At 41.0% G+C, this 17886-nt stretch overlaps 1 protein-coding gene across 1 annotated transcript; it reads right to left on the reverse strand.

The window, feature by feature from the left end:
• Positions 1-3939: 3939 nt before the first annotated feature.
• LOC143295421 (proteasome subunit beta type-2-like) lies at positions 3940-17854 on the reverse strand. Its single transcript, XM_076607111.1, has 6 exons — positions 17631-17854; positions 14617-14739; positions 10959-11029; positions 8457-8616; positions 5700-5749; positions 3940-4307 (listed from the first exon to the last, which is right to left on the reverse strand). The coding sequence occupies exons 1-6, from the start codon at positions 17719-17721 to the stop codon at positions 4200-4202; spliced, it is 603 nt and encodes a 200-aa protein (XP_076463226.1). The 5' UTR covers positions 17722-17854; the 3' UTR covers positions 3940-4199.
• Between the last annotated feature and the right edge of the window lie 32 nt (positions 17855-17886).

The following is a 17886-nucleotide window of genomic DNA, read 5'->3' on the forward strand; positions in this document are numbered from 1 at the left end:
CTCATGGCCAAGGCCTTTCTTTGGGTGTCTGTGTTCCTCTCTTCTCCACTCCAGGGATGCTGGTGACGACTGTTGGGAACACCTGCCTCTTCCAAGATGGGTGGGTGACATTTGCCGGGATAGACTTTACTTCGTGTTCCATCAAGACTGGGGTTTTTCTTTCGAGGCGTCTTGACTGGTGGATGAAGCTGCCTCTTTTCAGCCGGCTCTTGGTGGGTCTGCTCATTCTGTTGTTCACTGGATGGTTTTCAAGGCGTTTGAATTTTGCTGCCTGGATGAGGATCTTTGTGTCCCTTCTGTCCTCCAATGACTGTAGCCCAGTGGTCTCCTCCATCTTCAGGATTGGGGTGGATCTCATGGCGCCAGTTATGACACGCTGAGCTTGGTTCTGTGTCTTGTTGAGATGGTTGAGGTTAGACTTTGCAGCTGATGCCCATGCTGATGTCCCGTACTCAACTACAGGTCGGACTATCCCCGTATAGAGTCTCTTTAGGATACGTTCATCAGCCCCCCAGTCTGTCCCTGCAAGTTTCTTCATGATTGCCAGTCTCAGCTTGGCCCTGCTACAGCATCTGGTGATCAGCTGTTTCCAAGTGAGCCTGCGGTCAAAGGTCACTCCCAGGCAGGTAGGTGTGGGTTCCTCTGCAAGCCTTTGGTTGTTCAGTGTCAGTTTCGCCTCTTGCTTCTTGCTGGATAGGCTGAAGACTGTGTAGGATGTTTTGCTTGAGTTGACAGAGACGAGCCATTCCTTGGTCCAGTTGCTGATCTTGTTGAGCGCAGTCTGGAGGCATACCAATGCTGTAGTGGTGTATCTCCAGAGCACCAGAGTACCAGGTCATCTGTGTAGATCGCTCCTCTGACCCCTCTTGGCAGTTCTCTGTCATCTATGAAGATGAGGAACAGCGCTGGCGAAAGGACTCCTCCTTGTGGTACTCCCTGTCTCAGCACCTTCTTCTTGCTCTTCTGGCCCTGAATCTTGACTTGGGCTTGGCGGTTGTGAAGGTACTGGCTGATCCAGGTGTACATCCTCCCAGACACACCACATCGCCGTAGTTTGAGCCTGAGTCCGTCCTTCCAGACTTTGTCGAATGCCTTCTCCATGTCAATCCAGACAGCAAGCGTGTTCTTCTTTTCTTGGAATGCATCCTCAATGCTTTGAGTGATGAACGTGATCTGGTCTTCTGTTGATCTGTGTTGGCGGAAGCCTACCTGTTCAGGGCTCAGCAGCTGATACTCCTCAAGGTACCAGACAAGCCTAGTGTTGACAAGTCTCTCCACCAGCTTTCCTAAGCAGCTTGTAAGGCTGATGGGTCTGTAGCTATCAGCCTTCGACTTGTCCTTTCCCTTTTTGTGAATGGGGATCATGTCTGCTTCCCTCCAACACTGTGGGACTGATCCTATCTTCCAAATGGAGTTGAAGATTGTTAAAAGGACTGTCTTGCTCTTCATCCCAAGATGCAGAATCATTTCATTTGTGATTCCTTCTGGTCCAGGTGACTTCTTCAGGTTGAGGCTATGCAACACTTCCTCCAGCTCTTTCTCTGTGAAAGCTGAGGTCATGACTTCCTCTTGGGGCTCTTTCTCATGAAGTTCACCTTGGGCCCTGTGCACTGCAGCTCTATGTTCAGGAGGGACTTCCAGATTTCTGATGTTTTCATAGATGTCTATGAAGTGGTCTGCTGCTTTCTTTCCAGAGAGGTAATTTCCATTCTCTTGTATTGTTATTGTGGTGTGTCTTCTTGTTTCGTTGCTGAGGGTTCTAGCTAGTTTCCACAGCTTGTTGCCATCCTTGTCGAGATTTAGGCTTTCAGTTTTCTCTTGCCAGCTTTTTCTTGCAGCTTGTGCGCAGGACAGCTTGTATCTGGCAGTTACTTCCTTCAGCGCTATGTTGTTTTCCAGTGCTGGCTGCTTTTCTGCTCGGTCCCTGGCTTCCGTAACAGCATCTTCCAGATTTTGGAGTTCCTCCGACCAGTAGGGCTTGTAGTCTTTGCGTGCTCCTCTTGGGATGGATTCTACAGCAGCTTTCAAGACGGCCTTTGTGAAGTCTTGAACCATCTTGTTTGAGTCCTTCTGCCTGATGTTGATTGGCTTTGTGTATGTATCTGTGAAGGTCTCGAAGAGAGTCCAGTCCGCCTTTCTGTAATTCCAGCGGGGAAAACACTTTGCTTGAGGAGCCTGCAAGTTGAGGTTGATAGGGTTTTACGGGCTTGTGGTCACTTCCTCCAAGCTGGTTGAGGACTGTTCTTGTGGTCCTGACGAACAGGTCGTTGGTGACGAACGCTAGATCTGGTGTTGATGTGGTCATCCAGCGTCTAGAGCAGAAGGTGGGTTCATCATCTTCTTGGTTGATGAGATGAAGATGTGTGTCAATCTCCCAATCCTCAACTTCTTCGCCTCTCCTGTCCGTCTCCTCATAGCCCCATCCCTCTGAGTGACTGTTGAAATCTCCCACCACCATGCAGTTGTTGTCTGGGATGTTCATGTATGTGAGGGAAAGATCACGATCTTGAGGGCAATAGACATTGTAGATCCTGATGCTGTGTTCTTTAGACTACATCAACCCCTTGGATCTCTGCCTGCTGATTGGTGTTGATCTTGAGTTCTTGTGCAGCGATGGAATTCCGCACCAAGACAAGCACCCCTCCTTTGTTTCTTTCCTCACGGTCCAACCTGATGGTCTCGTAACCCCTCACTTGAAAGCGATGGTTTACGGTCAAATGTGTCTCTTGGACACATGCAATGTCAATATTTTCTTGGTGCATCCTTTCTGCCAGGCCAAGTTTCTTCTTATGCACCCCTTCTGCATTTCATTGGAGAATGTTGAGCGTTCTGGGTGGTACTGTTTGCTTGGCCCCAGCATGAGGATGAGGTCTCCTTCTTTGTCGCATGGGCATGCGGAATTTCCTTGTCCGACCACCGGTTGCTTGGGGTGGGCCCCTTTGAGGCATAGGGCCCAGCTCCCGGCTTCCCCGGCGGGTCTCCGAAGGTCGAGCACCACATCAAGATTCTGTGGACTGCATTATCATGTGGGATTCAAACCAGTGCGCTCAGGTTCTCTGGCTTCCTTGGAGGATGAGTTACCATCAGTGCCTCCACTCTTGACCAACATTTTTCTGGCAAAGGATATACCAGCAGCATAAAATGAGACAAGTCACTGGCTGGTTTGTTTGGACTATGGCTATATGGTCACCAAATACCACAGCACAGCAACCCAAACCAAGGCCTAGTTTGCCAAGTCATCCCTCAGGCTAAATATTACTTCGTTCCTGTATACTGGACAGGTTGGTATTGTTTGTTTCTATGCCTGTTCTGGAAAGGGAAACCTTGTATGCCATGTACTGACAGGCAAGGCTGCTAAAGGTTTACTCTTTCATTGCCATTTAAGACTGGAACAGTTCACTGCCATACGTGACCTTAGACAACACTGAGAGTCATGTTAAACAATCGTTTTTCACATTGTGACAAAACTTGACAGCTGCAGCCTACTTTCTTGTGGAACAGAAAACTGACCAACCACAAACCCCTCCCTGCCCCCTCTTGACTGAGTTTAAAGTGAACAAGTCCACTGTCTTGGTTTGAAATTAACTGAATTGTGTGGCTGAGAGTGTCAAGTTTAAAATATTTGGAGCAGCAGAGTGTTTTTGATAAGGAACTTGGCAGCAAAAACATTGGAAGTCCCTCGTCCCTACCCAAGTGACCACCCTGTGCCCCTGCAACCAACACAAAATTAGTAGCACTCTAGAAAACTAACATATGCCTTTCATAGAATCTGTTAATGTTTCAAGTTGCTGCAGTAAAAAAAAAACACACACAAAAACTGCTGTGTGTATGTACAAACACACAAAAAATTGCTACTTATCTCCAGTGGGTGACAGTAAGCAGCGTCACCAGTACTAAATATCCCAATCATCAGATTGACAAAAGTTAACACCATTATCATTATTGTAAAAACAATTTTAATAATAATCAGATTATCAAAACAACTTCACAACTGCTGTTTTGTTCCACATTCCAAGTCATTAACCAAAACTCGCAAATGACTTTAAATAATTCCATTCACCCATCCATCAACACACATGTCCTCACTGTGGTCATGTCACTCAAAGGTCCAGAGAGATCAAAGTGCTATAAACATTAAAAAACAAAACAAAAAAAACAACAAAAACCAACCAACATAACTAAACATCGAGCGGAAGTCATCATGCGACAGGCACTGGGGAACTCAAAAAGCCCAGGTCCTCGACTCCAGTCTTGGAGACGACTCTGGCTTTGAACTGAGGAGTGTCAACCATGAAGCGCTTCTGAATCTGGAACAGAATGAAAAGGGAAGTGGCAAGATGCTCAAACATCAACAATGCACATAAACGAACAGCATCAAACAAAAAATACCATGAAACAAATTCAAAGAAGAAAAAAATCAATGAATTTTTTTTTTTAAAGGCACACAAATGCACATTATGCCCCATGCTTCCCTGCTCTTGCTGCCCTATGTGATGTGCTCTTGCAGCAGCACTGTTCTCACACAGCTCACTTTGACTCTCCAGTTACAATGAACATCCCAGATCTCTGCTCATTCTGTAGCAATCCTACAATGCTATCTTAACTCACTCAGTACGGCCAGTCCTCTCTTCTCCTCTACACAGACCCCTCGGATGTCCAGTGGGTGTCTGAATGACCCAACCTTTAGCTTCCGTCGTCAGAATTGTGGTATTCTCTGTCAACATTCACCTCTTCAGTATAAGAGCCTTTCGCTTGCAATATTTTGATGATGGTAATTGGGGTGAAACGCTGTTAACGTCGTCCCTTTCGCCGTTCGTATGGAGAGAGTTAAGGGAGCAGTCAATGGGAAGAGGTCGCAAGGTCACCTGCCATACAAGAACCTGTACTCTTGCTGGGTCACTTTGTGTTCAGCTGGTCCTGTTTGATTCACCACCTACAGGGTTCACAAAAAGCTAAGGACCACATGGGAAGGGAACCTACAGAGTTTTCTTCTTGGGGGTAGAGTGAAATGATACTGAATTTTCCGTAAACAGTGGTGTCTGCATCAAACGTAATGAGCACCACTCAAAAAACGGGTGCTTTCTTGTGTGTGCACTTCCTTTCTTTGCAATGAAAAACCACAGCCATCATTTATAAACCACTCACAAATTGTACATTTCTGGCTAAAACATAAATTCTTCAAATGCATTTTGCAAACTGTTCATGGTGCACACGCACCTAAAAGACCCATTTGTGTTTTCAATGAGCCAGTGATAGACCTTTTTTAGCATGCATAATTAGATAATCTCTTGATTTTAAAACAAATATGCAAACTTACCTGCTTTTATAAAGTGGTCCCTAACTTTCTGTGAAGTCTGTATATTAGGACTGACTGACAATAACTTTTCTGTGTTTTACAACCTCTCCTTTCATAACAAATTACAATTTTCATAAAATGAAAAGTAGATCATTCAGATGACTGAATAAATTCAATAAGAAAGTGTATTATTAAGTTATCACACTGGCAATGTGTGTGTGTGTGTGTGTGTGTGTGTGTGCGCACACGCGCGTGCGTGCATGTGTGTGCGTGTGTGAGTGAGTGAGAAATGTGTGTGTGTGAGAGAGAGAGTGTCTGTGTGTGAGAGAGAATGTGTGTGCGTATGTGTGTGGGTGTGCGTGTGTGCATGCGCAAGTGTAAGTAGTTTTCATCTGAAACTGACCTCCGAGATACACTGTTGCAGCAAACCCATTGCCTCTTCTTTTGTCATGTCTGAAACAAACAATGAAACATCATGCAAATTAGTTCCACATCTCATTAGATGAAGCTAAAAGGTTACAGGTCCCACAGCTTTTCACGGCCATCAGGGCAGTGAGTTCACATTCGCTGTGTCTACAGCTCAGCACAGGCAGGCCGGACCCAATCCTCTCCTGCTGTTCTAACTTTCCCCAACCAAAGTCATTCAAGACTGGGTAGAGTGAGGAAAACAGAGTAAAGCTCCTTTCCCAAGAACAAAACACCATGCCAGAACAAGGCTACAAACCCTTATCTGTGGTGAACACTAGAGAAGATGTTCAATGTCTAACCAATGCTGCCACAGCACTCCTTAACCAGTAGAATGTCTATAAGACGTCAGCTGACGTCCTACAAAAAGTATTGCCATAGTGCCTGTAAGACGTCCACCAACGTCCTGTGTATGTTCTGATTTTTCCTTCAGTGGAGTTTCGTTCAATTCACATAAACAGACTCTGGACAGTTAGTTTGATGTGTCTGGATTATAAAAATACTACTTAAATGAACATTCATCAGGTAGAAGACCCCTTTCTACTGGATAATAATTTGCTAACTGACCATGTGATACGCGCGTGGAAAAGGGGGTTGCATCATGTGCAAAACAATGCGTTGAAAACTGTGTCCAGTAAAGCAAATTGTCTCAGTCAGCAGATTTACACAATTCTGAAAGCTCTGTTTGTGGTTGTGGACAGATTTCGCAATGGAGAACGATCTCTCTTGTCTGATGATTGGTTTGAAAACGATGGTGATTGACAATGACAGTGATGAAACTGACAGCCCTATTTTATGGTAATTCAGTCCATCTATCCAATCAGACAGCTTTTTTTCAACAAGTGGCTATGACTGACAGAATATGAGCAGCAAGCGTTGGAAGAAGGGGAAGAGAGGGAGAGGAGTGATGTAAGACGATAGGTCAAATGTCAGCCAGAGTTCATGAAGGGGGCATGGCTTTTAGGAATGAGTGTGCTCACATTTTAATGCAAACTGCAGGATCGGCAACCGCCAATGCTCCATAATTTTCACGAAATGCAGGGTGGCACCTGCACTGGTCATGAAACACATGCTTTTTGTTTTTCACACTTTTTTTCACTGAATCAGATGGTTGACTTGTTTGAAGAGGTAGCAAGCTGGATGCACAGCAGACACTTTAATCAGCCCACGTGCAACTTGAAAGGAGTGAATGTCATCAAAGAACTTCACCCTCTCACTCCCAAACTCTCTTAGCTGTCAAAAAGCTTGCCAGCTCAGTTTCTGAGACCGTGATTGACCTTTTACGTTGACTTTACCCACCTTTGTCATTGTTGGGACAGTGATTTACTTACATGTCTGTATGAGCTGTGATTTGTTTTTATAAACTTATAGCCTGTTTTAATTTCGTTTACAGGTATAATCTGACAATAGGCATGCTATTTCTTGCTGTATTTTGTTTTTCTTTATGGATATTATTATGTAGAGGTAGAAATAGACTTTTTTGTTGTACAAAAATCATTATCTTGACTTAACGTGCCTAAACAGTTATCTACAATCAACCTAATTGGGTAAGGGAGCCCAGAAGCAGAATCTACACTCATTTTTCTTCACAAAAACGTTTACTTTCATTCTGTATCACCCACAGCTTTTGTGCTAGAATTTTTTGTGAATTATTACCCCTGAATCCTCAAAATTCCCTGGCAAGTGGAGAGCACTTTTTTACAAAATTCTCTGGCACTGAACTGGTTAATAATAGAATCCAAAGCATATTAAACTTTTGTTTTTTTAAAGAAAGGATACAAACAAAAAGACCCCTAAAATCTCATATTTACATGCATAAAATTCAGAAAGATTTCACTTTAGACAAGAATAGAAAGTCTTGAGGCAGTATAATGTCAGACCTGATGGGATACATAGCAGTATCTAATTCAAAACTTATACAACCTCTTTTTTTTTAGAATAATAAGTTATGCACATCTTCTTCATTTTTAAATGCAGCATTAAATGGAAAATCCATATTTATCATATCGCCCAGCAAACCATTCTGCTGCAGAGATTCCAACACACTCTTTTCCTCACATTTTGTGAGAGGCAGACTTCTACGAATGTTCACCAATTTTCTAAAAGTTAGGCTTCATTGTCTAAACATTTAGAAGAGTACTAGAATACAAGACAGATATTGCAGTTAATCAAAAATTTAAAAGAATTTTGAAAAATTTGCATTTTCCACCCAAATCAAATTAACTCCAGGAATATGTTAAAAGCTCAATACCTACCAACGGAATGAAAGGGGACTCATCAAATGCACAAAGCTGTACAAAAATCCACTCTGAAAGAAACAAAATGCACTTGCAGACAGAGAAGAAAAAACCACGCAGATGATTCTGCACTGTGGCAATGCGCTGTCCTTGTGCAGGTCAGCCAGAACTTCACACAGAAAAATCTGTTGTGACAAAAAAGTAATAATACCAGACAGACATAAGAAAAAAGAAGGGTAGTGCCTCACTGTAGTGATGCACACACTTTGGGAAGGGCAACCTGAATTTCACACAGAGAAATCAGTTGTGACAAAAACATAACAACACAAGACAAATAAAAGAAAAAAATGGATGGCGCTGCACTAAAGCAATGTGCTCCCCTGGTGGAGGGCAGCCGGAATTTCACACAGAAATCAGTTGTGACCACACAAAAAAAGAAGTAATAATACAAAACAAACCCTTTTTGTAGAATCGATCCAGGAGGGAGAGGGTGAACATGCCCCCATAGCCATGCACAGCGAAGGGGACCTCCATCAGGGCACCCAGGTAATCCATGAAAAACAGGCTGGGTTCACTGTCATCCACACCAGCCATCAGTATGTTCACAAACTTTGGCCGCTGTAACATGAAGCCGTATGTTCACATACTTTGGCTGCTGTAACATGAAACCATATGTTAACAAAATTTGGCTGCTGTAACATGAAGCAGTTTGATCACAAACTTTGGCCTCTGTAACATGAAGCAGAATGTTCAAAAACTTTGGCCTCAGTAACACGAAGCACAATGTTCACAAACTTTGGATGTTTTAACTTGAAAACATAACAACTGCTTAACCCCAGTGTGGTATTATTTGTATTTGTATTTCTCTTCTTGTCACAACAGATTTCTCTGTGTGAAATTTGGGCTGCTCTCCGCTGGGAGAGTGTACTTTTGTTTTGCCTGTAATTTTTATTTGTTTTCCTATTGAAGTGGATTTTTCCGCAGAATTTTGCAAGGGACAACCATTTTGCTGCCGTGGGTTCTTTTATGTGCACTAAATGCATGCTGCACTAGGAACCTCGGTTTACCATCTCATCTGAATGACCAGCATCCAGATCACCACTCTAGTTTTAGTCGAGGAGGAGAAAATACTGGCGACTGCCGGGGTGATTTGAACCAGTGTGGTCAGATTATCTCGCTTCCTTGGCAGACGTATTACCTCTAGGCCAACACTCCAGTATTTGGTCAAAGTGTATCTAATACTTTTTTGTGTGCTTATCAATGGTGTAACCAATTTTGCTGAACTGAAGTAATACAATCCCAAGAAAAATATAGTAAACGTGTCACAGGGTACTGTGGGGGGAAACTTTCAAATCCACACATACTTTTGGAATATGAGGATTTTCAACCTTTTCTATCTGCTTTTCTGGAAAGATGTTGATAATTTTTGACTCACTTGTGTAAACAAAGTGAGTCTATGTTTTAACCCGGTGTTTGGTTGTCTGTGTGTGTGTGTGTGTGTGTGTGTGTGTCCGTGGTAAACTTTAACATTGACATTTTCTCTGCAAATACTTTGTCCGTTGACACCAAATTAGGCATAAAAATAGGAAAAATTCAGTTCTTTCCAGTCATCTTGTTTAAAACAATATTGCACCTCGGGGATGGGCACAAAAAAAAGAAGAAAAAAAAAAGAAGAAAAAAAGAAAAGAAGCCTAATTATATGCAAACTGCATTTACTGTTATAGTTATATTTTTTGTATTCTTTAAACTTGGCACTTTGATCTGATATTCTGACACAACAACAAGAGCAGTCATTATTATCATTTTTTGTTCAAACAGGAACTTCTTTTGCTAAGCATGGAAGTTTTATTTATTTTGCAAACGTTTTGGTGCAGACAGTAAAAAAGGGAAATTACTCTGTAATTAATGCTAGGGGACTTAATTTGCTTTAAACTGATCTTTCTGATCTTAAACATTACATTTTGAAATTATACACAATACATAAAAAGCTTGGATTTTTTTTTCCCAGTGTATCACAAGTGAGTCTTGTTTCTTGTTATTGTTAAAGGTTTCTGTCTGTCAGCTTCACAGTCCTGTTGGACATTTGCTTTAATTTTCTCTCCCCCCCCCCCCCCAACTCCAAAGTTAACAATTTTCATAGTAATTAGTTCTTACTCTTTTATGCATGGAACCGTCTATTTTTGTCTAAAATCAAATGTGAGTAGACGTTAAGCTCAGAAACACAGACACAGCAACAAGAGCAGAAGAAATAAGCAAACACAGGTATGATTTTAAGTATTGTGATGCTGGTGTTGTGGTCTATTATGAATATTTTATCATTTAGGTATTGTGATGTTTTATATATCTTCTGAATATTGAGTGTGATGGTTTTGTATACATGATACATAATAACTGTTAGTGTTGGTTGGATATCTATGCATGGTAAAGTCTATTAGTTGTCATTTCAGTGTTTAAAATACATATTTTATTCATTGAATTTTACAATGTATGGCACAAATGCCACATGGTTTACATGGAAAGAAGTTACACATTTCAAATCCTTATTACAGATATTAAGATTTACTTTGTGTTATGGGCCCTCAACATGCCACACAGAGCACAATACACTTGGAGCCTTTCCCTTTCCTCTCTCTCAAAATGGTTCTTAACCATTCAGCACTCATTTAACCTCTGGCTATTGTTAATCAGTGTGTGATCAAAGACTGTCACAAGAAATGAACTGAGGAATGAACAGAGGAAACTGCTGATTTTTCAGTAGTCTCTACATAAATGAGGCACTCTATTTCATATCTGCATTCTATGGATCCATACCAGTTTCTTCCATGAGTGTGTGTGTGTGTGTGTGTGTGTGCGCGCGCGCGCGTGCATGCATTCATATGTGCGCTTGTGTGTACAGCTCTTTGAAAGGTTTGAAAGCACTATACAAATGTACTTTTTTCTTTTCTTTTTTAAACACAAACCGGAGTCCGCAGTGCCTCTGCTACATTCCTTCTTGTAAAGTGAGCCGTTCCTTTCGCAGACATTTCATAACCTGTAAAGAAGAAATCCATTTCAAAACAATGAAAGTGAACATACAATGATTCAAACACAGTGCTAATAGGAAAAAGAAAATTTACCCCTCAGCTGGTAAACCTTGGTGAAATGAAGTCAGTCTGGCATGAGTTTGAAGTGCAGCTACTAATTTTTTCTGTATTTATCAGTGGTGTCTTCATTTTGCTGAACAATAATTATGCATCCCCAAGGGGCATGACTCCAAATACAAAATGTGACATCCCAACCTTGAACTAAGCTCTGTCACATCTCAGTGAGGTGACAGCTCTTCGCTGACAAGCAAACTGCAGCAGTCTAAGGGTTAAAGTTTCGTGATGGATACAATGTCTATACAAGGAAGCTGGGAACAGATAGCTGTGTGTAAGTAACTGGTGAAAATGTGCATTAAGTACCTCACAGTTTAAGCCCAGCATACACATACTGTCAGTGTCTCATCAACATGAGGCCCAAAAAGTAACACGCTGTACTGGTAAGCAAGTGCACACAGGTTCAAGTTCCATATATATGCTCCAGGATTTTTACTCCCCCTTCCCGCTTTACTAGACCTTGGGTGATTATTATTATTATTATTGTTGTTTAAAGTCCAGCTGACCACACATGGCCATATCAGGACTGCCCAACTACACGAATGTCCAATCACTTTAAAAACATAACTGTCACTTAAAAAAATTAGCAACATAAACCTACATGACACATTATCTTAATCATTTAGCTCTTTAGGGCAAATAAGATTAGGCAGTGCTGAGGAAGTCAGCCCTTCTGGTTAATTTATCATCACCAGATTACACAATAGTGTAAAAAAAGACAATACTTCAAACAAAAGACATATCACAAAGGCCAAACATAGGCAAATAACACTGCAGAATGGACAGCTAGTGCCTATCCCAGTGTTTACAATCTCACTACCCGAGTCTGGGTACTAATCATTTAGATGAGACAATGAACTGAGATCCTGTGTGAACCATGCACTTAGCACATGTAAAAGGCCCATAGCAAAAATAGGGTTGTCCCCGGCAAAACTCCACATTGACAGTAAGCAAAATCCACCTGCAGTTTAAAAAAAAAATCCACACCAACATAAGGGTGGTGCTGCTGTGTGGCAATGCACCCCCAACCCCACCTCCCCTGGACAGCCTCAGTCAAAATTTCACACAGAGAAATCTTTGTGATGAAATTTATCACACACACACACATACACACACACACACAATCAAAAGTAGCATTCACGAAATCTCAGGTATATAATATCAGTGTGATTGGGTAAGGCCTGACCAGTGTGTTGGGTTCATAAACAATATTCATAATAATTCATTCAGTACAAGACAAAATAACAGATACATCCCATGTGTATGAAATGCATTTGCATTTGTGTGAAAGGTGCTTGTAGTCAATGTGCAGATTTGTATGTGTGAACATGTAAATGTGTTTGAGTGTGTGTGCGTGCATGCCCGTGCATACTTGTGTGCATATGATGTGTCACTGTGGTAGTAGTAGTCTTCAGTTTAACGTCTTCCACTTTAAGTGATATTAGACAGAAAAAAAAAAGAAATAAAAAAGGGGGTGGGGCGTGGTGGTGGGAACACAATTGGGCAGAGGGTGAAGAATGGTGTGTGTGTGTGTGTCTGTGTATGTGTGCGTGTGTGCACATGTGTGTGTGTGGTGGGGAATGATACAGAGCATTGGAAAAAACAAAAAACAAAACAAAAAACAAACAAAAAAAACATTAAAAGGGGGACATAGGCATATCGAAGGAAACACTAACATCAAACACCTGTGAAAACAATTTCAGACTCTAACATTCAAAGAGTAAGTGTTTACTAGAAATAGATTCTCCACATATGCATTTAACATCTTTTGCTGAACTTTGTTATAAAAGCGTTCAGCTTTATCCTGTTTGATAATGCCTGAATTTGCCTTAATCTGATTAAATTACTGAATGTATTTGATTGATTGATAGATTCCAGATGTTGAATATTATTTATACTTTTATTTAAAACTTTGCCATTTTGCTGGTATACCTCCCTGACTTTGCTCCATGATGATTTTTCTAGTAAGTGGTACCCCTCTTGTACAGACAAAGGCACATAAAGTTCTGTGGTTCCCTGTTGGTGTTTTGCGCCTTTTCTTGCAGCCCTGTCAGCCCATTCATTCAAAAGGAGACCAAGGTGAGAAGGAACCCAACAAAAAGTTATATGTGTTCTCAAATTCAAAAGATGTACAATGTGTCACTGTCATTGTGTGTATGTGTGTTCACTTTAAGTTGGTCAAATGTAGTCCACCAAAAAAGAACAAACATGTATTAACCTTAAACCAAAGTGACCATCCTGCACCCCCCAACGCTTTGTCTCCTTGATGTTATCATAATACATATGCGTCCATGGGTATGTATGATTTTGAATTTACATGCATACTACGTTTCTGAAGGGTCTTATAATACATGCAGTTTCACATTTGCAATTCATGTTTAACCTTTTCCAACAATTTCTCTCTCTCTGTGTCACTGTCATGAGCTTCAGATGGGTGGTGGGGAAAACCAGGGCCCACATGTCCCCTGGAAGCTGAAAGTAAGTGGCCAGAAAGCAAAGGTCATTGCCCGGTTAAACACACAGTGAGCGACAAGATAAACACATGTGCCTGATGGGGTGCTGGGGGAAATACAGGCATTAGAACTTGAAGGTATTTTAGGGTAGTAGTGTAGGCGTGATGTCTGTCTAAAGGACTCAAATGCACACACACAAACAGCAGTGCATGCCGCATACCGTAGGTTAAACATAGTTTATTTATTAAATAAACTATGTATAACCTATGGGATCAAGAGAGTTGTCCCTGACAAAATTATGTTGTAAAATCCACTATAATATACATGTGTGTGTGTGTGTGTGTGTGTGTGTGTGTGTGTGTGTGTGTGTGTTTGCATGTGTATACACATGTATGTGCACATGTGATTGAAGCCTGACTTAATGACAGAGGAAACATGATGAGCACCAAAAGGCAGCTGTCAGTCAGTTCTACCAAGACAGGTAACCTGTTATACTAATGATTACGTGTTTATAAAGTGCTAGAAGCTTAGAATCTGTCTGAAGATAGGCATTATATGTATACAAGTATAAATAATAATAAAAACCAACTTTACCTTCCTATGAAAAAGTTAAAAACAAAGATTATGAAATATGTACAAAGATTCATTTAGCAAATACATTTTATCTAGACAGTGGTTGGGGGGAGGTGGGGGGGTCCATTTTCAGATAAGCTGAAAATAAAAAATCATCTGCAATGAAGCTAACCCCCCCACCCCCTCCCCCACTAAAAATCAAATCACCAAATAACCCCATTTGGGCTCCAGATTCATACCATTCCTGTAGTTTTCAACAGAAACTGAGAAATAGCAATTTAAAGATTCAAAGAAATTTAATCCTTCTGATCCTTTTGGCATGTAGAGGATACAATAACAATACATACACGCTGATTCACAAATTCAGTCCAGGTCCTCTCCAACAATGTCAAACGAAACAAGCAAAATACATGCACACGCGCGCACGCACACACACACACACATGCATCTTTTACCATTTCTCATCTTGTACAGCTGTACATTCTTAGCAATGTACTCAGAAAACTGTACTGTGTCCCCTGGCTCCCCTGCCACAGCCATCAACAGATTGTCACTCAGCTGCAACATTTTGTCTTGGTCTGCAACCCACAGCATTTTCACAGGTGGACTGGTTAAACATCCACAACTATAAAGACTTCAGCCTATGTATACTGACACACACACCCATATATATATATATATATATATATATATACACATGTGTGGTGGTCAAATGGTTAAAGTGATGAATTCTCATGCGAGTTTCCGGAGTTCAATCCTTGTCACACCTGGTGGGTTAACATAAGGGTGGAGATTTTCCCGATCTCCCAAGTCAACATATGTGCAGACCTGCAAGTTCCTGAACCCCCTATGTGTGTATATGCATAGAGAAAATGAAATACACATGTTAAAGCTCCTGTAATCCGGAGTATGGCTGCCTAGATGGCAGGGCAAAAACGGTCATACATGTAAAAGCCCACTCATGTACATACAAGTGAACATGGGAGTTGCAGCCCACGAACACAGAGGAAGAAGAAGAAGAAGAAAAAAGCTCCTGTAATCCATGTCAGCATTTAGTAGATTATAGAAACAAGAACATACCAAACATGCGCACACCCCTGAAAAGGGAGTATGGCTACCTACACTGCCGGGTAAATAAACAAAAGTCATACAATAAAATGTCGCATATCTGTATGAATGGCAGCAAAACAGACAATCTAAAAATAATAAACCTGTTTTATTGTCTTTTTTTTGTTATTTTTGTTTTTGTTTTTTTACATTTAAATTAATTATCAAGATGTTGTGTTCCCACAGATGTGACCAAACAAATTTCATGCTTATTCCATGACTTTTCTAAACTGGAAATGGTTACCTAATTTTCAAGATTTTTCTGATTTCCATTATTCCATTTGAACCTTGTTTACAATATGCTGAACTTGCAGATCCATTATCTCATGTTGGTGACAGGAGAGCTGCTTTCAGAGTGGCACAGCTTGTAACGTTGCCTCCCCTTAGTCAGCCAGTGTCAGATAACATTTTATGGCTTTCAGCAACAAGAGATAGATATGGTATCCATTCCACCAACACTACAAGGGTTGTTTTCTCAGACACTGGCAGAAACTGACTATTCAACTCTTAATGCAAAACAGTCCTCCAAATCTTCTCTGTGTGCATGTTGAGCATGTGCATGCGCATGCGCGCGTGTGTGTGAGTGAGAGAGTGACAGAGACAGAGGCTCTGTGTGTGTGTGTGTGTGTGTGTGTGTGTGTGTGTGCAATATGAATGTTATTATAAATATATATCCAGATTAGCCATTGCATGTGCACAGAAATGCCATCCGTCCAACCCCACTCTCACATGTGTGTGTGTGCATGCGTGCGTGTGTGCATGCATGTCTTTTTAGTAATATACACTTATTTGTTTGATGTTTTCATTTGTAGGTATTGTTGTGCAATACCCTATTGTCTTAACATGAGTATGTGTGTGTGGGGAGGGGGGTGGGTTAGTCTATTGTCAGCTGTTGGGAATTCTTATTTGACTAGTTTTAATCTCTTTTTATATTGCGCATGTTAATCTTACGTTGGTGTTTACAACGAGCCTGTGAGTGTGATTGCACAACTTAATTTCCATGTGGATTAATAAAGTGTTTTTGATTTGATTTGATTTGACTAAAAGTACAGTGTAACACTGGGCTGACAGACTCAAGAGACTGCGTTTTGTGAATCGTAAACCGTTCGACACACACACACACATATATGCATGCAGGGATGTGAGAGGGGCTGAATCAAAAAAGGGTTGTGGAAACTTCTGGTGTGATGGAAAGGAAGCTGACCCTACCCCCACCCCCCAAAAAATGTACAAATCTCAATAACAGTGCAGGAATCACCAATGTGTCATTGTTCTGTTGGGGTCAATGTTAATTCTTTTTTTTTTTTTAATGACACACAAACACACAAAAGAGAGAACAGTGTTTCCCATAAGACTAAAATCTGGTATAAAACATAGCAAAATTTCTACTTTTAATGGAGATGAATCTTTGTTACTTCAGCTATTGATTCCAGATCTAAATAGACCCCTGCCGGAGTCTGCACTAGTTGGGTCACAGTCTGCACTAGTTGGGTCACGGTTAAGTATGTGTAATTAAATAACATCTACTGCAGCCATCAAATGCATCAATGGCTGGCGTTATTTAAACTTATTAAAAAAGAAAAACAGAAGCATAGTCAACTGTTGCTTTTTGTGACAAATGCCAAATAGCCTCATAGTGGCAAGACAGGTACAGAGATAGTGATGGTGCATATGTGTGTGTGTGTGTGTGTGGTGTGTACGCACGCATGCGTTTTTATTTGTTTGTTGTTTTTAATTCAAAGCATATTTGTTTGTTGTTTTTAATTTTAATTCAAAGCATATTTGTTTGTTGTTTTTAATTCAAAGCACACTATATTTCAACAAAACGATGCAGAACTGACTCGCAACCTGATGAAAGTAAAATGTAATGTTTGGCACTCCAGTTGCTTCCACCAACGCATAGCTGTAAAGCAGATTAGAAACAGGTCTTTCATTATCGGGACGGACGAAAAGAGTGTGGCAGTAGGTTTTTCTTTTCTTTTTTTCTCCTTGCTATCTTTGGCTGTCAGCTGTATATGGCAGACTCCATGATATGCCAGAACCAATTCCCAAACTTTGAGGAACGGTATCTTGTATCACGTATGTGAGTAAATGTGAAAAAAGTACGCAGGTACATTTTTCACAAAGATGCAAACAAATGACATTCAATGATGAGCTTTTCGGTGTGACAATTGTGTAACAAATAACAACATTTTTGTGTGATATGTAATAATATTCTTGACAGCTCTTCTTGTTCCAGTACGGCCGATTTCAACTCAAGCAAGATGCACACAAACTCTTCCGTCAACCGTGATACATTAAATTGATTAATAATATTAATTAACAACTTTGTTTTTGCTCATTTAACAGAAAGCCAATATACCGTTTTTCATTTTGATAATACTGCGTGCTGCCACCGTGTCTGAAGCCAAAATGACGAAATCCTTTCCCTGTATGCCAATAAGACATTCCATGGTGCAGATCAAAATGACTAGGCCTAACTTGCTCTGACCAGAGATGTGAAAGCAGACGGCCAAGAGCAGACAACAAATTTCACAGCATTGAAAGTTGCCACCGAAATGTACAGCAACACTCCACTTCCCGTCACGAAGTGGAAAAAAAAAAGAAAGAAAAAAAGC

This window comes from Babylonia areolata, chromosome 20 (assembly GCF_041734735.1).
Source record: "Babylonia areolata isolate BAREFJ2019XMU chromosome 20, ASM4173473v1, whole genome shotgun sequence".
Taxonomy (NCBI): Eukaryota; Metazoa; Mollusca; class Gastropoda; order Neogastropoda; family Buccinidae; genus Babylonia; species Babylonia areolata.